The sequence below is a fragment of the Calcarisporiella thermophila genome (assembly GCF_041956535.1).
Source record: "Calcarisporiella thermophila strain CBS 279.70 unplaced genomic scaffold VTP21scaffold_25, whole genome shotgun sequence".
NCBI lineage: Eukaryota > Fungi > Calcarisporiellomycota > Calcarisporiellomycetes > Calcarisporiellales > Calcarisporiellaceae > Calcarisporiella > Calcarisporiella thermophila.
The window spans coordinates 118,263-141,037 of NW_027192215.1; the positions used below are offsets into that span (position 1 = coordinate 118,263).

The window sequence follows — 22,775 nt, forward strand, 5'->3', positions numbered from 1 at the left end:
GGAGCCTATTCAATAGATCAATAATAATATGGCAACCATGGTCAGAAAGACCTTTTGAACCCCCTAAGAGTATTATGCTATATTTTGTCAAAGGAAATAGTGCACTGAATATTAAAATGAATGAGTCTAATGCAAGGCTTTATTTTTATTCAGAATTCACTTCCCAAAGCTCTTCGCACTATGATTGCTAAAGAGCTCTCCGAAGTTTACCTGCCCTCGACAATTTTCATTCGCGACAACAAAATTCGAGGGCAAGAGTAGAAATTTGCGCGAAAAAACGCAATAGTAAAAAAAAAGACGGCGGTGTGCACAACAGAAATCTTGAAGATCCAAGTGATTATTGTCTTAAGAGAGCCTTGGCGTGTGCACTGTTACGATTGCCCCCCCGTTTATCTCACTATTTTTTGGTTTTATTCTGTAAAGTGTATACATTGGTATACATCTTTTCTGCCCTACAGGTTTCACTTTCATTACATTTCATAAAATTTTGAAAATACACACTTGCAATGGAATCCGGCAACCAGGACGACGGTCAGCATTGGAACAATGGCCGTAAACGCGATCTGGGTGATGATCCTTCTCTTTCGCCCAAGCGGCAGCGCACTGATGAGGAGCTTACACTCCAAACGCAATCGCCCTCACATCTACAACAATCTGGCGGTGAATCTCATTTGAGCGAGCAACAGATCGATCTTCCATCCAATCCAGAGGAATTTGGCGCTATGGAGGAGGGTGAATCACCACATAGAAGGGGAGAGGATATGGAGGGAATTGAAGGTGAAGGAGCTGAGGAGGAGGAAGAGGAGGAAGGTAATGAGGAAGAGGAGGAAGACGAAGAGGAGGAGGGGGAGGAGGAGGAGGAAGACGAAGGGGAAGGTGATGAGGAGGGTGAAGGGGAGGGTGAGGATGTTCAAGCGGAGCAGAAGCTGGAGGGAGGGGAGGGTGGAGAAGCATTCCATCGGGAGGATGCTGCTGCCGCTGGTGAGGCGCAGAGAGAGCCGAAAGAGGTTGGAGGGGAAGAAAAGCAGGACGAGCCGGCCTCTGATCTCCAACAACTTGAAGAGCGGGCCAAGAGATACCTCTCTGAACAAGCTCACGAAACAATTATCCCTTCGTATGCTGCATGGTTCGATATGGCCCGGATCCACAATATTGAGCGAAAATCGCTGCCTGAATTTTTTAATGGGCGTAACCCATCCAAGACGCCTGCGGTCTATAAAGATTATCGCGACTTCATGATTAACACCTACCGACTCAACCCGCAGGAGTACTTGACGGTGACTGCTTGTCGGAGGAACTTGGCTGGAGATGTATGCGCCATCATTAGAGTACATGCGTTCCTGGAGCAGTGGGGATTGATCAACTACCAGGTGGATCCTGAGACAAGGCCCAGCACCATAGGCCCGCCCTTCACTGGGCACTACCGGATAACGGCGGATACCCCCCGGGGACTACAGCCATTCCGCCCCAACTATCCTGCAGCACCGGCCCCGCAACACGGGCATATGGGCAAGCCGCCTGGCCCTTCCGCCTTCAGCGCAAGCCCTATGCCTGGGGATTCATCAGGGGGTCCAAGTGGCCCCCCGGCCGGAGAGATGAAGTCGGGAAGCAAGGTAGAGGCCAACCTCGAAATGCGTAAGAGCATCTATCCCACAGATGGCTCTGCTCGGGTGAACGGATCGACGACCACTTCCGCCACCACTCCCACTACAGGTGAGGATAAAAAGCAGCAGCAGGGGTCGGGCGCTCACCACTACTGCTTCACTTGCGGAACCGATTGTTCACGCGTTCGTTTCCACAGCACCAAGGTGAAGAGCCTCGATCTATGCCCGAATTGCTTCAACGATGGTCGATTCCCCTCTACCATGTCAAGTGGCGACTTTGTAAAGCTGGAAGAGATGGCCTACAAGCACGCGACAACCGATGAGTGGAGCGACAAAGAGACGCTGCTTCTGCTCGAGGGGCTGGAAATGTATGACGACGATTGGAATGCGGTGGCGGAACATGTTGGGACACGGACGCGCGAGCAGTGCATTCTCCACTTTTTGCAGCTTCCCATTGAGGACCCCTACATCCCGGCCGTTGCCGTGCCAACCGCGACTGGAGGAGGCGGCAAGCCACCCTACAGCCAGGCAGACAACCCTGTCATGAGCGTAGTAGCGTTTTTGGCCAGTGTGGTGAATCCATCGGTGGCAGCCGCTGCTGCGCAGTCGGCCATGAAGGAGATGACGACGGAGCTCCTTAAAAGTAGAAAGGAGAAGGGAGGTGCCGAGACAAAGGAGGGGGAAAAGGGTGAAGCGAATGAGAATGAGGAAGGGGACGAGAAGGACAAGGAGAACAAGGGCGAGAAGGAGAAAGAACTAGAAAAGGGAGGCAAGGACAAGGGCGGAGACGAGGCGGCCCTGGAGGTGAAGACGGAGGATGCAATGGAGGTGGATCAAGGCGCCGGCAAGGGTGACGCCGGAAGCGAGAAGCCGACGGAGACAACCGAAAAGGGGGCAGGAGAGAACCTCAACAAGGATGAGCGCTCCACCCTCGAGCGAGCTGCTGCCGCTGCATTGGGCGCTGCCGCAGCCAAGGCAATGACATTGTCGACCCACGAGGAGCGCGAGGTGCAACGCCTGGTGAATTCCGCAGTGGAGGCTCAGCTTCGGAAACTTGAGCTGAAAATGCAACAGTTTGAAGAGCTCGAAACCATTGTGGAGATGGAGCGAAGAGAGCTGGAGAAACAGCGACAGCAGCTTTTCCTGGAGCGATTAGCCGTCCAACAAATGATGCTGCAGCCACCGCCCCAAACGAGAGAAGAGGCGCACCAGCAACAGCAGCCGGACGAGATGAAGTTTGTAGCTCAGGAGGGTGCTGAAGGCTCCGCATCCATGTTTGGAAGCGAAAATGGCATGGCCATGAACATGATGCCTCTAAGTCGCGAAGGAAGGGATGATGTAGTTTTGACTAATTTGTAGTTGATTTTTTTTATTTCATTTTTTTTTCTCCTCCTCTCTCTTTTTTCTTTACTTTTTACTTTTGCTTCTTCACTTTTGTATACACTAGTTGAATAAAATGTTTTGTGGTGGTGTGTGCATGATAATATATATTATAATCTATTTTTTTTTTCTAGGTTTTTTTATCGTTTTTTTTTCTCTTTCAAATTTACTACTCATATACTGAGATATGCCATTTTTTCGTTTATTTTTTCTTTTTTTTTTTTCTCTCTCTTCTTCTAAAAAGGAATAATACAAGTAGTATAGATCTAGCATGTGTTGCAAGAAAATCATTGTTTATTAACAGCGTGACTAACCCAGGTTTCGGCGGTGAAAAAGACATTAAATGGTTTGAACGCTGGGGAGGGCGAAAATGAATGTGCGCGTTCAAAGACAAGCGCGACCAGGAAAAAGAAAGAAATATTACAGTTGCTGTAAGTATGAATTATATATATAAATGTATATATATATAAATATTAAAAAGTATGGGGTGTGAGGAGATAGACATTAGGATATCCGGAATTTTTTTTGGAATTAGTGACGAGAAAATGAGAGGGATGGGGTTTGGGCCCTTATTCGTCGCAATCGCACTTCTTCTTAGGCTTGCGGTGTTTGCGGCTCTTGCGTCCCTTCTTGCAGCCTTTCTCTGCTCCGCCGCCAATGACGACCTTGCCACCTCCGCCAACCACTACTTTGCCGCCACCGCCGACGTTGACCTTGCCACCGCCACCAACCTTTACATCGCCGCCGACATTGACTTTGCCACCGGCGTCGACCTTGGCTCCGCCCTTGATTTTGCCACCGATCTCGACCTTGACCTTGGCCGTGGCATCCACGCACACCTTGACGACCAGATCCGTCACCAGCTTCACGACCTTCTTAATAGCAATGATTTCGGTCTCGCTCTTGCCCTTGCAGGCGTTGTTGACGGCAATCTTAAGCGCAGCATCCACATCGGCCTTGATCTTGGCTTGGACGGCGGCGGAGATGTCGCCGCCCACCTCACCGATCACTTTACCGCAGATCTTTCCGACGGTGGCACCGATGTCGGCACCAATGTTGAGGATGGCGTTCACATCGATGCCAGCGACGAGTCCGGCGGAGGCGGCCAAGAGCTTGCCGACGGAGACACCCACGGTTCCAAAGGTATCGATGCACACATCGGCGGAGATCTTTCCGGAGACGCCGATGGCGGTCTTGAGCATGCTGGCGGTGTCAGGAATGCACTTGTTCGCGACTGCGGTGGGCTCCTTCACGCCGAAGGATTCGAGGATGGAGAGGGGAGACTGGAGGGCGCCCTTGATGATGCCAACGGGGATGGTGCGGCGCACTAGATTTTGGTGGGTGAACTGGGGCTCGAGGGCGGAGGTGACGGGAAGGACATCGAGGGGAGCGACGAGCGGGTCGACGAGGGAATCAGTGATGGGAATAGAGACGGGGAGACGCGAGGCGCGAACCACGCAAAGGGTGGAGGCCAGAGCAATTGTGACAGCAAGGAGACGCATTATTATAACGAGGGGGAGGGAGGATTATAATATTAAGATATAGAGGGGGAATAAGAGAGAGGGTACAGAGGATGATTGATGGTTGAAGGAAAGGGGGAGGGGGGAGCAAGCGCTTATATACGTTTCAAACCATCTTTAAACTCACGTCTTGGGCTATCGATGAGCGCCTTTTCGGAACGCGAAAATAGTTCATCAACCTAACATTAGATCTCGAGTCTGGGAAGCCAGTCACAGAGGCGAACTGAGCGTTGCACGAGCCCCGATTGACAATGTTTCAATTAATTTGATATTTGCACACAATTTGGTTGAGTCAATATTCACCATAAACCTCCCTTTGGTGTCTCCCGCGTAATTAGGGAGGAACAAGCCTATTTTGTTCGGCCTCAATACAGACGCAAGCTTCTATTTCACCATTCTGGCACAAATAGCCTCGGCAGAATGCTTCGCTCGATCACGTCGTACCACGCCTTCTAATAATTGTTTTATTGCCGGTATCTCCCTAATGATGCTGCTGCGTGGTACGGCAGCTCATTTTGCTCAGGGTTGCACCTTATAGCGCAGCGGGAAAAAATAGAAAGCGCGCACAGTTTCTCCATCATCTGTGAGGCGCTCAGGGCCACTGTGTCTCGCTTCCCCCCTTCCATGCGGTTCGATTGTTTGTTATACTCGAACAGGTTCGCATGAGAATACCTCTTGACACCACAGAGACGATCGCAAGCAGTACCCTAGAAGCTCGACGTTGCCGTGTGATTTCAGCGTGGGCTGATTCCGAAAAGATTCGATCTTAAATACACGTACTCTCACAAGCAATAAAATTTCACGGGTCTCTCGCCCCATTGCACCAGCTTCCCCGCTCAACTCTCTTAGAAAAAAACCGAGAACAAGCCAGGGAAGTGTCACCCAAACCACCTATCCGGACTCGCTCCCCGCCGCTGCTCTCCAGTCAGCAAATTCCGGCCAGATCCATCCAAAAGAGAAAACCCGTCTTTTCCCTGGGTCAATTGCACGTCTTCCCAGTACACTTTCGCCCAAGTTTTTTTTATCGCAAATTACCATGGAAACCAACTGAGATATATATACTTCGCTGTCGCTCTCGGAGCCCCTATTCCCATTTCCACACTATCTTTGTTCTTTATTCACTTCTCTCCCTCCATCGTTGAAGGGCTTCATATACATTCATTTTTGTGTATTTTCCATATTGCATCATTCATTTCATTCTCATTGGGCATCATAGTATCATGGTCAATCTTATTGTCACGACTTTGTTTTTCTTTTATGCTTCCCTCGCAACCTCTGCCCCTGTCCCCTCGGCGCCCGAAAGCACGACCGCCCCCGCCGCCCATGCCCGTGAACTTGCTAAGGATATGAAGTGGATGACTCCGGGCTATGTGTTCGAATACGGAATACGACCATTTGAGGTGATGGGAGATGCCGGGCTGATGAAGAGAACGGACGGCATCATAGTCGAAAAGGAGAAACCGGAAAAGCCTAGCAGTCCGGTCAGCTCAGCCAAGCCCGAGGCAACGAAGACAAGCGTTGCAGCAAAACCGGCTGAAACGGGAAAAAAACAGACCACTGAGAACACGGGCAAGAAGGAGAACCCGAAGCCTAAGGGTAAAAAGAAGAACAAGAAGAAGAACAAAAATAAGAAAAAGAAGGGGAAGAAGGGCGGCAAGGATAAAAAGCAAAAGAATAAGGCGAAGAACGCTTCGTCCAAAGAAAATGCAACAGAGGCTGGCGCCAAGAAAGAAACCACGGCTACTGGAGGCGCCGACACCAAGTCCATGGAAGCTACGAAGAGCACTGGAACCAAATCCAGCACAAAGGAGGGCGGAATCAAGAGCAACACTACCGCAAAGGCAGAACCCAAGAGTAAAGGCAACACCAACACCAAGGTGGAATCCAAAAACGCGGACAAGACAAAGGCCAAAGATGTTTCCAAGGCTAAATCCGAGTCGCAGACTTCTGCAAAGGGCCAAAATACAAGCACCACTACGAAGACTGGAACCACCACGGCCACCTCCTCTTCCGGCACTGGCGGCGAGAAGAAAGTGTCTGAGGATAAGAATGGCAATAAGATTATTATTGAGGAGGAGAACTGCGATGACGAGGGTAATGGCTCCCGCACCGTGACTAAGACCGTGATCAAAAAGCCAAAGACCAAAACCACCGTGTCTAAAGGTAAGGACGGTTCTGTACAAAAGACCGTCTCAACTGAGTCAGGAAAATCGCAGAAATCAGTTACCACCGACAACAACGGCGGGAAAACGGTCACCACTGTATCCGAATCTTCTAGTCAATCCTCCTCCTCCTCCTAAACTACCCTTTTCTATTTGAAATGAATAACTCTATTTATTTCCCCCTCAGAAGATCTATCCTGCAATATTTATTTATTTATTTATTTTCTTTCGCATCGCGCTCTATTATTATATGAGACTTCGCTACACGGTGTATTATACATGCAGCTATTCATTCCTTCAGGCGATATCAATACGTTTTACTCTCCACTAAAGTGCTCTATTTTACCACAAATAAAACGGTGAAAGCCCCCATTTTAATACAAACTGGCAAACTAGCTATTTTTAAAAGAAAAAATATCAATAATATTAGGTAAATATACTCCCCAATATGTCCTGTGGATATACTCGGATTAGTTAAAATAATGTTGACTAATGAAAGAGGGACAATTTCAAGATATCAACCTTTGGTTACAAATATTGCGAGGAAGAAGTAGTCACGGGTCATTTCGTCTGCCAAGTCTGATTGTTTATGATATCTGTCCAAAAAGGAATTAAATGCCGCATCATGATTGGACTTGAAGACCACACAAAATTCTGATACTTTTCTGATGATCGACGTCATCACAATCTCCACGTTGAGTAAAGATTTCTTATTTAAAAGGTCCAGTCGGTTAATTCGTGGTCTTAAAAATCGAGTGACACCTTTTTCCACGGCCCCAGCATTTACCACGACTTGCGTCGCGCTAGTTTACTCTTGTCCAGGTCGCGTTTTGTCTCTCTATTTTTTGCCACCAAAGAGCATTAAGGTCAGATGATGGGCACTCTATTATTTCACTCCCCCTCCGTTCCGTTGACATCTCTTTAAATTCTTCTAATTCCTCCTCCTTCAGGTAAAGGGGTCCCCTTCTCTGCTCAAGCTTAGTCTAGTACTTGTAGATCTAGTGTTTGGTCTTCCATGGCTACAAGGTAAACAAACATGTTCTATGAGATCGTGTGCTGGACTTGCCCATTGATTTTCCTCTTGCATCAGGCTCGATCGCCTTGTCCTCCTATTGGACACAGGCACAACCTCATCGGTAAGAGCCACAGCTGCACAACAGCTAGGAGAGATTCAGAAACAACATCCGGGGGAATTGCGGAATTTATTATCACGGGTAAGCTCTTGGGACCTTAATGCATTAAAATTATATGTTTCACGCAATTTCCTATGCAATGCATTAGGTTTTGGTTCATTTACGAAGTAAGAGTTGGGAAACGCGTGTCGCAGCAGGTCAGGCTATAGAAGCTATTGCTAAGAATGTTCCAGAATGGAATCCACCAGAAGGTGAGCTAATTGCATTTTCGTACTAGCCTTTTTTGCCAGAAATGAAATCGCTAAAATAATGATTCAGCTGTCAAAGTTGAAGAGCACAAGTATAATGAGGAGGCAGATAAGAGCCGACTTACATTCGACAACTTCGACATTGCAAATGTAATTCAGAATGGGCGTTTACTTCTCGGATCGGCCGGTAAAGAGTACGATTTTGAAATGAGCGAGCTTGATCCCGAAGAGCGACTTGCACTACAGCGCAGAAATTTAAAGCAACGTCTGGGGCTTGCAAGCCAGTTCATGGAAGGTATGAAAATTATTTTCTGTAGAGGGGTCGCCTGTTTATTCAACCATGTTTTCTGTTGCTGTTGTAGATCTGCTCGACGATGCTGACATTAATAGTTTTGTCACCCCAAGCACATCCACCCCTGCAACCGCAAATACCAGCACGGTACGGGAATCACCAGGATTAGAAACATCATCGGCCGTGCTGCCCCCTTCGCCTGCAATCCCATCTGCAATCCCGCAGCAGCAATCCGAAGCAGATATGGCAGGATTGAGTGCACGGGAGCGGAATCGACTCAAGCGAAAGTTGAAAAAGGATGCGAAGGAGAGGGGAAAGGATAAGTGAGTATCCATATTCCATGCATTTAGGGATTATTCAGCATTTTATTTAAACCGTTAAAAACGAAAATAGAGTCCGAGTGCTTAGCGCAAGCGATTCCAGGAAAAAGACAGATAGCTCACTCCCATCCCCGGGCATGGCTATGACTCCTAGAACAACTGCTCCGGTGAAAACAGAAGAAGGTGGTGTACCCACAATCTATAAAGTGCTCCATAATATTACTAACCTCAGGTCCATGGCTACTTTAGCTGCAGATTATTTTGATTTTACGCCACAACCACAGTGCAATAAAATCGTAGTCGAATCAAAAAAGCCGCCCCCAGAACTCATGAACCCTGACGAGCAGCCGACCGACTGGCCTTTTGCGGAAATATGTGACTTGTTGTGCATGGATCTATTAGAGTACTTAATAATCGAGTCAAATTTCCATTTCGATGTAGATTGACCTCTATTGCTACTTTCTAGTCATTCCTGGGAGATTCGACATGGCGCTGGGATTGGGCTGAGATCGATTTTAAAAATACATGGAAGCGGAGCCGGACGAGCAGGTAAAGTTCAAGAATTCACTCCCCCTACGCTATAAATATTAATCCTTTTTCTATTGTGTTTAGTCGGGCTAACAAAGCAAGAGAGTGATAGGCGACATAAACTTTGGTTGGACGACATCGCAGTACGCCTTTTGTGTATATTTGCACTCGACCGATTTGGCGATTTCGTATCGGATCAAGTGGTCGCCCCCGTGCGTGAAACTTGCGCACAAACGCTTGGTGCTTTGCTCAGTCACCTAGATGTTGACTCTGTCAAACAGGTGCATAGTATTCTGCTCCGCCTTGTTCACCAGACGGACCTGCTGGATGGCAAGGGGAGCGTGTGGGAAATAAGACACGGTGGATTGCTTGGGCTCAAATACCTCATTGCGGTACGGCGAGATATGGTCAATGTGCTGCTTGAGGGCACGGTGAGTGCAGTGATATTGGGGTTGCAGGATGTAGACGATGATGTACGTGCGGTATCGGCAGCCACGCTTTTACCTGCTGCGGACTCGTTTGTGGAATTGCTGCCACAAAAGATCCCGGAAATGGTCAATGTACTTTGGGACTGCCTGACCGACCTAAAGGATGATTTAACAGCATCCACTGCGAATGTTATGGATTTGTTGAGCAAACTTTTCACGTCGGAAAAAGTGCTTGAATACATGAAGAGCGCGGATAAAATAGACCAAACGTAAGTCTATTTATTCTGCTAGAGCCGGGATTCGAGGTCGGCTGGATATCGATACTTATATTTACTGTCACTTTTAGGTACTCCCTCACTAATCTAATCCCTCGACTTTATCCCTTCTTCCGCCACACTATTACGACTGTGCGCGCCGCAGTTTTAAACACTCTAGTGACATTCCTGGGTATGAGTGGCCTAGGTGATTGGGTGGAGGATAGTTTGTTACGCCTTGTTTTCCAGAATTTGGTTGTGGAAGAAAAATTGGATATTCTCACTCTCTCGCTGCGCGTCTGGAAAATGCTGCTCCAGCACTTATTCTCGGCCAACCCCAACGATATTGTTCGTATGTCAGCCCAGCACTTACCCGCCTGGTTCGCGATTATCATGACCCCTATTGGAACGCCGCTCGATACAAACCTCTTCTATATCTCGCAGGGAATATTTACTCCGAATGTTGCACCTCTTTCTATACCCGCCGCAAAGACTAGTGGTGTGCAACGGCGCGGAGGAGGCGGTGAAAAGTTGAATGGCAATGGGGGGGCAGTTGGGCATAACGTCGACGCGGGCATGATCTCACAGGATTTTGGTCTCGTAACTCCTGAGATCGTGCTAAGAGGAAGGATCATGGGGGCGAAAGCTCTTGGCATAGGGTTGGCAATGTGGCCACAGGAGGTATGTTGGCAAATTTAATCGGTTTCAACCAAACTAGCTAACCCTCCTTTCCTCTGCCATTTGACAGAGTATCGATGCAGCTTTCAAGGATATTCTTTTCAGCTATATCCATTCCCACTGGGCATTACAACGTCAGCTCACCGCCGTAATGATAGAAGAGTGGGCAGGGGCAACCGAGAAGGCTGCAAGCACATTGACCAAGACGGTTCCGCTCGCGGCAAGTATATCCACGGTTCTTATTGGGATTCTTGAACAACCGCAGCCTCCGTTTTTCCTAGAGTTAGTGCCGGTGCTGCGTCGGGTGCGTGGGGAGTGCCAAGCGCTCTTTAATACCTTCGCATCCGAGGGCAAGCTCGCCCCTTCCCAGCTGCCTCCTCTACCTGCTCAGGTTATGGGCGAAGCCAACCCCAATGATGTGCCCGCGTTGTTTACCATTGAGTTGGCAAAACAGATTATAGCCGAGACTTACGACATTCTCTCGGCTCGTCTCGGGAAAACGAAGCGCAATGTGACCCAGGCACTAGACGAGCGAAAGCGTCGAGTGGTGGCGAGTATCGGATTCTACGAAACCACCAAGAGCCGGCATGATATCGCAGCGCTATCCTCCATTGCTGGAGCGGTAGTCGCCCTTGCGATATTGCCTGCAAAACTTAACCCAATTGTGAGAAACATCATGAACAGCATTAAGGTATGACTAACTCCTCATGGCCCCCTCTACTAATTTCTAGAGTATTGCATCGTGTCTGACTGTTTCTTGACTCTCTTGGCTGCCTGATTTTTTTTTAGTTTGAAGAGAATGAGGAGCTTCAGCAACGTTCTGCGTCTGCTCTCGCTAGGCTCATCTATCTTTGTTCTTCCAGCTCCCGCTCAAATCCAAATGACAAAGTGGTCAAGAATTTATGTGCGTTCCTCTGCTCGGACCCCACTTCCACCCCTCTTTTGCAGAGCAATCGTGCTGAGCAGGGCATTCTCTCCATCCAGAAATTTAAGGAAAATACTACCGACTCTTCATCGAGTAAGAGCTCTGCTGCACTTAAGAATGTTCCAGGTGATTTGGGTCAGTCGAGCAAGTTAGCCCATGAGAGCAACATCGACGAGACAACTCAACAGGCAATGCTGATGCGTCGCGGGGCGGAGACAGCGCTTAAGGAACTTGCCCAAAAATTTGGGGCCCAACTCTTTGATATTGTGCCCAAACTGTGGGAGTGCATGTGCTCAGTTCTCATGAAGGTTTTTTTATCTGGTAGATATTCATCCTAGCCTGTCTCTCTTTACACTGTCTAATTAATCTTTTATTTCAATTAGAAACAGAATCCGAGTTTAATGCTAAACTGGATTCGGCAGAGAGTATAGGCCAGGAGGTGATAGATGCTCTCCAGGTTCTGAACGCTGTTGCCCACTTTATTCACCCGGCACTGCACTCAAAAGTAGATCTCATTTCCTACACCGCTGTTCAGTCGCACTTGATTTATTAGTATTTTTTTTATAGATAACTTCTCTGTTGCCGTATATCATCCGCGCCCTCATCTCCAAATATTCCGTTATCCGTAATGTGGCTGCACGCTGCCTGGCGACGGTGTGCGATGTGATCACGAAGGATACGATGATGGTGGTGATTAAGGAAGTGCTACCTTATCTTGGAAATACGCAAAATGTGATACACAGACAGGGTGCGGCAGAAATGATATATCGTATGTATAGAGAGTATATTTTATCGGCCCTACTGATATCCATAACCGCCATTTATATTTCGCTTTAGATGTGGTACAAAAGCTGGATGATAAGATCCTTCCATACGTGGTATTCCTAATTGTCCCGGTACTGGGCCGAATGAGTGACGTTAACGAGAATGTTAGGCTGGTGTCCACGAACTGCTTTGCTCTGCTGATCAAACTAGTTCCGCTGGAGGTAATCTTGCTCAGTCGATTTTCTTAATAATTACCCGATATAACACGTTTTGCTTTCCAGGCTGGTTTACCAGATAGCCCCGATATGCCTGAGGAGATGTTAGCCCACCGTGACCGCGAGCGTGAATTCCTAGCACAGCTGCTTGACCGAGGCAAACTACAGGATTTCCATATCCCTGTTGCCATCAATGCTGAATTGCGTAAATATCAGCAGGAAGGTGTTAACTGGCTCGCCTTCCTCAACAAATATCAGCTCCACGGAATTCTCTGCGATGGTATGTATTTGATTTCACATTTTCCATGCAAAAAGCTCTCTCCCGTGCACCCTCCCTTCCCTCCTCCAGTTCTCCCACTAATGCAATGCACACGAATATTTTAGATATGGGTCTCGGGAAAACCCTTCAGTCCATCTGTATCCTTTCCAGTGATCATTACCACCGTAAGGTGAAGTACGAGAAAGATAAGTCTCCGGACGCTGCACCCATGCCATCTCTGATCGTGTGCCCTCCAACCTTAACGGGACACTGGTACCATGAAATCACGCAGTACACCAATAATTTAAGCCCATTGCTTTACACGGGAGCCCCCAGTGATAGAAAACGGTAGCTAAAGCTTCATTGAAGATAGTGAATAGAGTTGTTTTTTCAACTTTCCCCTTTTTTTTCTTGTAGGCTTCGCCCGAAAATTCATAAGCATGATGTGGTGATCGTCTCGTATGATATCATTCGCAACGATATCGAAGATCTTGGTGAAATTCACTGGAACTACTGCATCCTCGACGAGGGCCATATCATCAAAAATGCAAAGACCAAAATTACCAAAGCGGTGAAGACCGTGAAAGCAAACCACCGCCTTATTTTAACTGGAACACCAGTGCAGGTGAGTACAATGAAGAGAATGACTGGATTGTGTCATTTCTATACACGACTAATCTAAACTTGCCGATAATTTTAGAATGGCGTATTGGAACTTTGGTCGCTCTTCGACTTTTTAATGCCAGGATTCTTAGGCACCGAAAAGATCTTCAACGAGCGGTTTGGCAAACCGATTTTAGCGAGCAAAGATGCAAAAAGCTCGTCCAAGGAGCAGGAAGCGGGTATGTATCATTCGTAGGACTATCTTTGGAGGGACTTTTCGCTGAATCCGCATTTCTCCACAGGGGCTCTTGCTTTAGAAGCTCTTCACAAACAAATTCTTCCGTTTGTGCTGCGACGTTTGAAGGAAGATGTGCTTCACGACCTGCCTCCGAAGATTATTCAAGATTACTACTGTGAGCTCAGTGATCTACAGGTAGATGCAGCATCTTCTCCCATTCTTGGCATACTCTAACGTTGGTATTGCTCTCCCTCTAACTATAGAAACGTCTCTATGAAGAGTTTGCAAAATCCCAGACCAAGCAAAATCTTGAGAATGAGCTGGGAGAGGATGAGGCAGATGGACCCAAGGCAGAAGGAGGAAGACGCAAGGCCACCCATATTTTCCAGGCACTGCAGTATCTCCGCAAACTGTGCAACCACCCGTTGCTTGTCCTCAACGAGAAACACCCCGAGTACGACCGTGTCATGGCCTCCCTCAAAGGGAATAAAAATTCGCTACACGATGTCCAGAATGCACCCAAGCTACAGGCGCTACGGTTGGTTTTTAGTCGATACGGGCATAATCTAAATGATTTTTAACTGTATTTATTATCTTTTTGCACTATAGGCAACTTTTGCTTGACTGTGGCATTGGGCAGCAGGCGGAGGCCGAGGCCGATCCAATGGGCACCGATGCGGTCAGCCAGCACCGTGTTCTGATTTTCTGCCAGCTCAAGACCATGCTCGACATTATCGAAAACGATCTTTTCAAGACGTTGATGCCCTCCGTGACCTATATGCGGCTGGATGGGTCGGTGGATGCCAACAAGCGCCATGAGATCGTCCAGACGTTCAACCGGGACCCGTCGATTGACGTGCTCCTACTGACAACACATGTCGGAGGTTTGGGCTTGAATCTGACCGGGGCGGACACCGTCATCTTTGTCGAGCACGACTGGAACCCGATGAAGGATCTGCAGGCCATGGATCGTGCACACCGTATTGGCCAGAAGAAGGTGGTGAATGTGTACCGACTGATTGCCCGTGGCACGCTGGAGGAAAAAATTATGGGACTGCAGAAGTTCAAGCTCAACATTGCCAACTCGATCGTCAATCAACAAAATGCCGGGTTGCAGAGCATGGACACCGACCAGATTCTCGACTTGTTCAACGTGACTCCCGCGGAGACAGGGAAGCAAAAACGCGACGCGGCCGAGAGGGCGGCCGGAAAGGCCTCTGCATCGGCGAAGAATGTGATCGAAAACTTGGAGAGTCTTTGGGACGAGCGCCAGTACGAAGAATACGAGGATTTGGAGGGATTCATACAATCTTTAAACTCGTAATGACTTTCCATCTTTTTATTGGTTTCTTTTACTCCCTCTTACTTGGATAATGTTAAGGCTTTTTTTTTTTCTTTTTCGCTGGCGCAGAGATTGTAAATAAAAAAAATCACTATGATCTTTATTCTTGATGTCACAGAAGATATCATTCTGTCATGTGAGCCTCACTAAATAAATGATATATTCTTTTGACAAAAAGGGAGGCCACTTAAAACCTGATAGATCGCAACTCCCATCACTGGGTATATAAAGAGAGCCTGATCCATTGTACCCCCATCAACCATGAACTCACCTTGCAAGGATGCCAAAGGGCGACTTTGCAACACGGTTCGTGTGTGGGATTGTTGTCCTCATTCTAATTGCGCTGGTGGCCGTTCTGGCGACACTGAGTAAATACGAGTCGTATGCCCAGGAGCATCCGCCCGCCGGCTCGATCTCCAGTAGTGTTGGTAAGCCAACCTCACCCTACCCTGCGAGCACCCCTGCGAGCACCCCCACGAAGAGTGGGACGATGACGGTTGGAAGGCGAAGCCGTCGCACACTTTAGTGAGAAGAGTACTTTACACGAATGTGTGTTGGGTGTAGATTATTTCTCCTTTGAATAATAATAATAACCTACGAATTCATGCTTGCTTTCCCTGATTTAAAGAGAAAAGAAGCAGAAAATGTAGTCACGATTAAGCGTGCTGTGGAAGTGCTGTGAAGCAAATAGAATGCATTGGGAGTGTAGATTGGAATATTTTGATTTTATATCTAATGTGCCTCACTAAAGACTATTAAGAGTACAATTGCATGTGGAGAGATGCAACCCTGGTGAGTAGTGTTATCTTCTGGATCTGACTCGTAAACTTTTTTTTTTACAAAACTCAAGTTGTTTTATATAGTTTATACATCTAATTATACAATCCTTAAAGAGGAACACGCCCGCTTTTAAGGATATAACACCATGAGTGTGATTTTGCTCTGTTCACTTATGTTCGAGACTTTTTTTTCATATAATAAATAAATAAGGGTTTGTTTGTAGTGAACGAGTTGAAAAGAATTTTAGGGAAGAGGTGTCGGAGACCCATCCATTTAGTTTAGAGGATAAGCATGAAAGGGGCTTCGAAGTGGTTTTTATTCTCTTGGGGCAAGGTACCAAGATAGTCGAAATCGAAACCACATTGCCTAACCTTATGATATGCGTGAGATTTCCCTTAGTGTACCCCTAAACAAACAAGGTCGAACAATATATAATGCCTCCAGAAAATTAGTCCAAATTTTTACTTTTTTTCTCTTGTCATAGGGGAATAATCATCTCCTTGAAATATGAAGACTCTCTTTATCCTCTTCGCACTAACTATACTGCATTTGGGGACCCATGCTCACGATGGCACTGAGAAACGGTGTATCAATCGGTGTGATAGACGATACCCGTGCGACGAGGACTGCCTCGATAGAAACGAGAATTGTGAGAAGTGTTATGAACGGTTCTACAAGTGCTTCCAGAAGTGTAAAAACCGCCAGGGCATACTGCTAACCGCTTATTCCTCTCCAGTAGCAGATGATGCTCCAAAATGTACCGTTTAGTTTCTTCATTGCTCTATCTTTATACTATTTTGATGAGATAATATAAAACTATCTGCTTAAAAAACTTGCAATCGCAAAAGAGAAAAAAATCGAAATAAACCCTACCAAAGAACCTCGCTCCAACACTCGCAACCATTATATACAGTTCAAATCTTACCCTACGAGTGTTCTATTAGATTGCTGGCCGGATGTGAACCAGTTTCGGTACGAGCTTGAGACATCGTTCGAGCTACTTCCTTGTCTACGGCTATTTCTCACTCTATTAGCCGTGGCCATATCGATGAATGGGTACATAGATGGATGATCTTTTCTACTGGACATTTTATCTGTACAAACACCCTATAATGAACAGCTCCTGCTGCCCAGATTTGCTAGTATCAGTTGGACGATTTGCTATATTCTAATCTTACTACCTGAATGCATATATAGCCCGAGTCCAATTGCCCAGCCTTATGATACAGAGGCTTGAGCATAGGCCGACTACCCCATCCGCTAGGGTATAACATGTACACTTTATTACCATACATAATGGGTTTCCAAATTACACTACAATAATACATAATGGGGATGGGTTCAGTGTGTCAAAAAGCTATATGGTTTGGTCATCCAAGGGGACCAGAAGCACATTTTCCGCTGGCTTTGCGAGGGCTTGTGAAACACTTCTCGATATTGTAGTAGTAGGTCGAACCAAAGATATTAAAGCAGAAAGCCTTCCACTTGTAAAGGACACCGTTCTCGCACCCTTGGAGAGTGCAGAAAAAGCCCCAGCCGGTCTCCTGAATCCATGAAAAGTTGTAGCACCATTGGTGAACAGTCTTGATTCTGGTGCAGAACCTGAAGGGATTATACCACTTGGGGCACCAGTATCTCTCTCTTACTTGAACATCACGTTCAGTGGGCATGGTTGGCTTGCTTACGAGGGGTTGGAAATGCAGGGGAAGGGGAGGTGTCCAGGAGGAGTGATTTATACACTCGAGGAAGCATCAACTGGGAGCCACGATCAGAAGCCTCAACATCACTTCCAATTCACGCTCGGATCCTATGCAATTGCGATTTCGACCACATGCGCACCTATAAATAAAGCTGCCACCAACAGCCCTGGTTTGATCCAAATTCTTGTGATAGCTGGTTGAGACTCTGTTATGTATCTCTGCCCTTTACGTTTGCCACCTCACATGATGCACATGGTGGTTTTCCAAGATAAAAAAACAGTCTAATAATGAATGCGCGTAGAAGTTATCAATTATACTGTTGATTGTTTTCCATCATGTGGCTCGATTTTTCTTAAACACACATTGAATGGCGCCCTTTGCTAGTAGATATATTCACCTCCATTTCTCTTATATTCTTATATCTTCAGTGCTTTGAATCCTTAGAAAGGAACCAAGAATATTTATCCTCTATTAATATACTTAAACCATAACTCTAATAATAAGAAATTATCGCTGGTGAAGATCAGGATATCCATCCTTTATTAAAAAGGGAGTAAAAACTTGCCGTGTTTATAAGGATAGAGTTGAATCGTTTACGTAAATAAAAATAAAACATTTGCTATGCTTGCTTGAAAAATTGGTTTCAGTGGCATGAATGGCTGACCAAATTGATTCTAGGTGTAGACCAGCCGCGCATGCTTAAGTGATTGTGGACGGTTACTCTTTATACGACAAGACTAGACCTGGCTCAATTCTCCGGGCTGATTGAAATGACTCGATATGATAACACATATCTCATTTTACCAGATGCTCTCTTCACCAATCCATTTTATGTATGCTTGGAATAGTATATACAGAAGTGTATGGCTACGAAGGTCCAATATTACCTATGAACAATACCGTAGTACCATAACTCCGGACAAATGAGGGCTGCAAAGGTGTTAGCACGTGATAAACAAAGGGTCCTGCTATGCCCCTATAGTGCATACAACCTGTGCCCCTAATGTCAGATTAAATTCCTCTTGAGGCCTTCACAGTCTGAAAGTAGAGATATCTAGCGCAGTTGATGAAATACTCGAGTAACAGTAGATATTCGCGTTGCAAGATAATGGGGAGACGCTCTGTGCGTTAATTAGATGAGATGGATATGAGCATGTGTGGACTCTTTAACTTGATTGATGGACCCCAACTACTTAAATATCATTCGATGGCTAGATGGCCAACGACGATTGCGTCATTGAACCTTCGCCCCGAAATGACAAGTCGCGATTCTGAAGTGGTCTACGCAACATATGATTAGAATAGAGTAGGGTTTACATTGTGTGTGTTAATAGGATATCGTGTGGCAAGTGTAAGTCATGAGCTCACAAGTTCAAGTAGACCTAGTTGCAATATTGTAACGAATAACCATATACAAGTTTGGCAGGTTGGGAGGTTTTCATCTGTGTAACGAGTCGCTGTAAGGATACCTTTATGGAGATGTGTGTATTAGTTATATAATATTGCCCCTATTTGGAAGATTGTCAAAGTCCTCTCTCTTACTTCATTCTAAGTAAGCTGATGTCACGGAAGCGCATCCTCCAAGGCTGGAGATACGATCTCTTGGCAACTTGCGGCTAGTGAACTAACATCTCAAGCGCCGGGCAAAGCTTTTCCCCTATCATTATAATATAATGATAGGGGAAAAGCTTAGCCTGACGCTTCCTACTCTCCCATCGAATTACTGACATTATTGAGAAAGGCAAAAGAATGAGCAGTCACAGAAGAGGCTCTGCTAAAGACTAAGCTTTCTCGAGTAAAGCTATCTATGATGTCTCTTGAATTATTCAGCAGTCAAACTTTAGAAATGGAAGCTTAGGATTGACGGTTGTACAAGCAGTCCAAATTGACCTCGAGCGGGGAACTACAGCTTGGCTGCCGCATAGGAGAGGGGTATACGTCGAGTGTATTTTTCGAAAATGTGGGCTCCGGCTGCTCGCATTATTCAGCGAGGGCGAATTCAAGGGCTCTGCAGAGGAAAAAGGAAGACGACAAGAACTTGGACGCCATGCCGTTGTAGACTCGACTCTTCCTGTTTAAGAACGGGTGGACCAGTGTTAGTCCCAATTTCAACAGGAGGACAGTCAATATGACTGGGGAGAAAAAGTTTTAGCCGGCTAACACTCCCTAGCAAACGAGTGGCCCAAGCACTTAAAAAAAACAATTATTAAATATTACACAATTCGGTCTCTCTGATACGTAGTCAGACATAGTCAGACTCCATCCATAAATACTCTTGGAGGTGTGTGGAAAATTTTTTATCTTCTTCTCCAGTGCGATCTCCCCCTGCCTCCTCCCACCGATGGCCCAGAAATCCGAAGGTAAGCTCTAGCTTCCTTGACCTGCAGCCGATCGTCGCCCTGACCCTTGATCCATTTGGAATTAGAAACCCTCAGCGTCCCCGACCTGGAGAAGGCCGATGACAAGCAGCTACACCCGCAAGATCTCCCCCCTGACGGGGGCAGAGGCTGGGCCGTGGTGGTTTCCGGCTTCATCGTCAACCTCGTGGTGTTTGGCCAGTCCACCATCTTCGGTGTCTATCAGGAGGAGTATACCAAGGTTTACCCGGAGACCCCCATTCTCCAAATCACCTTCATCGGCGGGCTGAACCTAGGCCTCATCTTTTTACTAGGCCCGCTGGTGGCGCCGATCGTCTCGAAGATCGGCTATCGCATCCCAATGCTGTTCGGGTCCGTTGTCCTGTCGCTGGGCCTTGCCCTTGCCAGCCTTGCCTCGCAAATCTGGCACCTCTTCTTGACCCAGGCTGCCCTCTTTGGCATCGGCTCGTCCTTTCTCTTCTTGTCCTCGATCGGCCTGGTGCCCCAGTGGTTTAATAAGCGCCGTGGTCTGGCTGTGGGCATATGCACGGCCGGAAGCGGGGTGGGCGGAATTGTCCTGGCTCCCTTCCAGCGCTACCTCATTAGCCGACTGGGCATGGCGTGGTGCATGCGGGTGATGGCTTTTGTGTTTCTGGGCCTATGTCTAATTGCCACCCTGCTGGCTCGGCCAAGGATCTCTGCCGCACAGCGGAAACAGGCTAATAAGTCTTTTGATCTCTCCCTCTTGCGGCTGCCAGGATTCCTGAGCTTCATTGCATTTTCATTTATGAACATGTTCGGGTACTCCCAATCATTCTTCTTTTTGCCAAGTAAGTCCACCGTCTCAACTCGATGCTGTTGTCCATTAATGTAAACAATACTAATGATGTTCCCTTGTCACTTCCAGCCTACGCCACCTCCATAGGCCTTACTCCTGAGGATGGAGCTTTGTTTGTGGGGTTGATGTGTGGAATGAATGCCATCAGTAGAATTCTCTGTGGCTTTCTCGGGGATCGCTTGGGTAGAATCAACATGCAGTTTATCTTTGTGTTCCTCTCGGGTCTCACCTGTCTCTTCATTTGGAATTTTGCCAAATCCTATGGTGCCATGTTGGCATTCAGCCTGCTTAATGGTGTTACGGGAGGAGCGTTCTGGGGGCTAACTCCCACCGTAGTTGCAGAGATAGTGGGTATGTACTGTCTTTTTGTTTTCACCTCGGTTCCTTTCAAGCGGCTTGACGGACGTGCTAATGGCTTACTTCTCTCCCCCTCTCCTCTTTCCCCTCTCCCCTTTCCCCTCTCCCATACAGGGATTGACAAAATTGGCTCAGGCCTCAGTATTGCCTACCTGTCCATCGTGATTCCATTTGTGTTTGGGGGGCCTGTGTCCGCGGCGCTGCTGCAGTCCACCAATCCGCCCTCCTACGTACCCCTCATCACCTTTACCGGATTGGCGCTTTCTGTCGGATCTCTATTTTTAATTCATACCAAGCTGTGGAAGAACCCGAATATCCTCGCCAAAGTGTAAAATATCACCTCTCATCACCAAGACCGCTACTATTTATATGCAATGTACTACGATAATAGAATAAAAGCATTTTATTTTAGAATTGTATAACAAAAGCTAGTATCCCGTGTGTCGCTTGGGTGATCGCGAGAAGACGCGTTCCCAATCCACCACATCCCAAAATCTCTCCACATAGGCCTGCCGCCCCCTGACGCCATAGTCGGTGAAGTAGGCGTGCTCCCAAAGACTCAACGCGAGCAGGGGGGTGCGGTATTCCTGGTCGCGGAGATAACCTGGCGTATCCTGCAAGATGCTGTTGAAAGAGGAGATGAAGGGGGAAAGGGTGTCGTTGCTCTCGGCGTTGCTGGATTTAGTCTCCCGCGAGGCCTTGGATGGAGTGGGGGCAGGACGGGGCCGATCAGGGGTTCCTGCGTTGTAGGTATTCATGATTCTAAGGTGGCCATGCTCATCTTCTACAAGCCTATGGTGAAAGGGAGAAAAAGTGGGTAAGGTCATGGAGGCCCGGGGAGAGAATGAACTAAGAAGGGTCTATACCAAGTCCACCCGCTGCCAAATAATGAGAGTGCATGATGCGTGAACTAGAATCAATCAACAGCATTAGTCTATATTGGGGACGGCACTAACACACTCTACTCACGGTTTGTTTAAACAGTTCTATACTTTTGAAATCCTCTATGATCCGCGCCTGTAATTCTGGCCGCAGTTCTTTTGGCTCTGGTGTCTAGTGAGAGAGTAGAGAGTGAATTGGTATGACTTGGGGCCGAATTAATCTCTGAAAGATATTCACCAGTGATCTCAAGAAAAAGTCGTTATTCCAAATCTGTGATGCCACGTTAAAGATATGTGCAAGTGAGGGCTGGTGAGAGCATTTCTGCACAAGCTCTTGAACCGATAAGTTCTCCTCTTTGGTATCTAGATCAAGGAATGAATTTGCCATGTTAGCCTAGGGGCGGGGAAAGATTCTTCTCCAGTAATCCAGTTCCAACCTTTTAGAATGCCGTTCAATTTCTCGACGAGCTCTGCTTGATGCTCCTCCCATATGGTTCGAAGTGCGGTTGACGAAAAGAGAGGAGGGAGTCCCTGTGCTGGATCATAGGGGAGCGCAGTGAGCTGATGCCGGAAGCGCCTTGTCGATACTACCGGCGAGCGCCTGAAGGTACGCAGTGTGAAGGCAAGTGGGCGTAGCATTAGCGTTCTCGGTATGGGTGGAATCGATCGCGTTTCCCAGTGTCGAGATCCCTCTAAGTTATGTTTATTTTTCGTCGGGATTCGAGGTGTGGCTTGGAGAGAGTCAACCTAAATTCTATTCAAGATAAAGTATATTGGAGCACAGACCCATCGCTCTCTTGTCTTTGAAACTCGGATGAACATTAAGGTAAAGGTTAGAGTTTCCATTATCATTTTTATAGAGTTTGTTCAAGCGTTGGCTAAGTTGGCTAGCTCACTAGATCCGAAACGAGCTCAATTTGAGAGAAAAGCGTTCAAAGTGTTCAATTTACAACTCTGGGGTTGTTCAC

General features: G+C 47.1%; 8 protein-coding genes across 8 annotated transcripts; 5 read left to right on the forward strand and 3 right to left on the reverse strand.

The window, feature by feature from the left end:
- Positions 1–506: 506 nt before the first annotated feature.
- On the forward strand, positions 507–2,963 carry VTP21DRAFT_6045 (uncharacterized protein; the record flags this gene model as incomplete). The annotated part of the gene is made up of 1 exon (XM_069396633.1): positions 507–2,963. The coding sequence occupies one exon, from the start codon at positions 507–509 to the stop codon at positions 2,961–2,963; it is 2,457 nt and encodes an 818-aa protein (XP_069247314.1).
- A 590-nt stretch (positions 2,964–3,553) lies between these two features.
- Positions 3,554–4,486, reverse strand: VTP21DRAFT_6046 (uncharacterized protein; the record flags this gene model as incomplete). Its single annotated transcript, XM_069396634.1, has 1 exon — positions 3,554–4,486. One exon carries the CDS (start codon positions 4,484–4,486, stop codon positions 3,554–3,556), a length of 933 nt encoding a protein of 310 aa, XP_069247315.1.
- Positions 4,487–5,724: 1,238 nt separating this feature from the next.
- On the forward strand, positions 5,725–6,804 carry VTP21DRAFT_6047 (uncharacterized protein; the record flags this gene model as incomplete). Its single annotated transcript, XM_069396635.1, has 1 exon — positions 5,725–6,804. The coding sequence occupies one exon, from the start codon at positions 5,725–5,727 to the stop codon at positions 6,802–6,804; it is 1,080 nt and encodes a 359-aa protein (XP_069247316.1).
- Positions 6,805–7,681: 877 nt separating this feature from the next.
- On the forward strand, positions 7,682–14,876 carry VTP21DRAFT_6048 (uncharacterized protein; the record flags this gene model as incomplete). Its single annotated transcript, XM_069396636.1, has 22 exons — positions 7,682–7,692; positions 7,757–7,880; positions 7,948–8,050; positions 8,118–8,342; positions 8,410–8,662; positions 8,733–8,842; positions 8,909–9,062; positions 9,126–9,208; positions 9,272–9,884; positions 9,962–10,550; positions 10,618–11,238; positions 11,337–11,793; positions 11,856–11,977; positions 12,040–12,241; positions 12,310–12,458; positions 12,519–12,732; positions 12,837–13,059; positions 13,129–13,336; positions 13,412–13,553; positions 13,617–13,747; positions 13,816–14,090; positions 14,162–14,876. The coding sequence occupies 22 exons, from the start codon at positions 7,682–7,684 to the stop codon at positions 14,874–14,876; spliced, it is 5,724 nt and encodes a 1,907-aa protein (XP_069247317.1).
- Positions 14,877–15,003: 127 nt separating this feature from the next.
- On the forward strand, positions 15,004–15,420 carry VTP21DRAFT_6049 (uncharacterized protein; the record flags this gene model as incomplete). Its single annotated transcript, XM_069396637.1, has 3 exons — positions 15,004–15,030; positions 15,096–15,115; positions 15,174–15,420. 3 exons carry the CDS (start codon positions 15,004–15,006, stop codon positions 15,418–15,420), a joined length of 294 nt encoding a protein of 97 aa, XP_069247318.1.
- Positions 15,421–17,044: 1,624 nt separating this feature from the next.
- VTP21DRAFT_6050 (uncharacterized protein) lies at positions 17,045–17,344 on the reverse strand (the record flags this gene model as incomplete). Its single annotated transcript, XM_069396639.1, has 1 exon — positions 17,045–17,344. One exon carries the CDS (start codon positions 17,342–17,344, stop codon positions 17,045–17,047), a length of 300 nt encoding a protein of 99 aa, XP_069247319.1.
- A 2,371-nt stretch (positions 17,345–19,715) lies between these two features.
- On the forward strand, positions 19,716–21,258 carry VTP21DRAFT_6051 (uncharacterized protein; the record flags this gene model as incomplete). The annotated part of the gene is made up of 4 exons (XM_069396640.1): positions 19,716–19,734; positions 19,800–20,561; positions 20,639–20,920; positions 21,041–21,258. 4 exons carry the CDS (start codon positions 19,716–19,718, stop codon positions 21,256–21,258), a joined length of 1,281 nt encoding a protein of 426 aa, XP_069247320.1.
- A 96-nt stretch (positions 21,259–21,354) lies between these two features.
- On the reverse strand, positions 21,355–22,446 carry VTP21DRAFT_6052 (mitochondrial 37S ribosomal protein mS42; the record flags this gene model as incomplete). Its single annotated transcript, XM_069396641.1, has 5 exons — positions 21,355–21,718; positions 21,793–21,836; positions 21,896–21,979; positions 22,046–22,170; positions 22,245–22,446. 5 exons carry the CDS (start codon positions 22,444–22,446, stop codon positions 21,355–21,357), a joined length of 819 nt encoding a protein of 272 aa, XP_069247321.1.
- Positions 22,447–22,775: the final 329 nt, after the last annotated feature.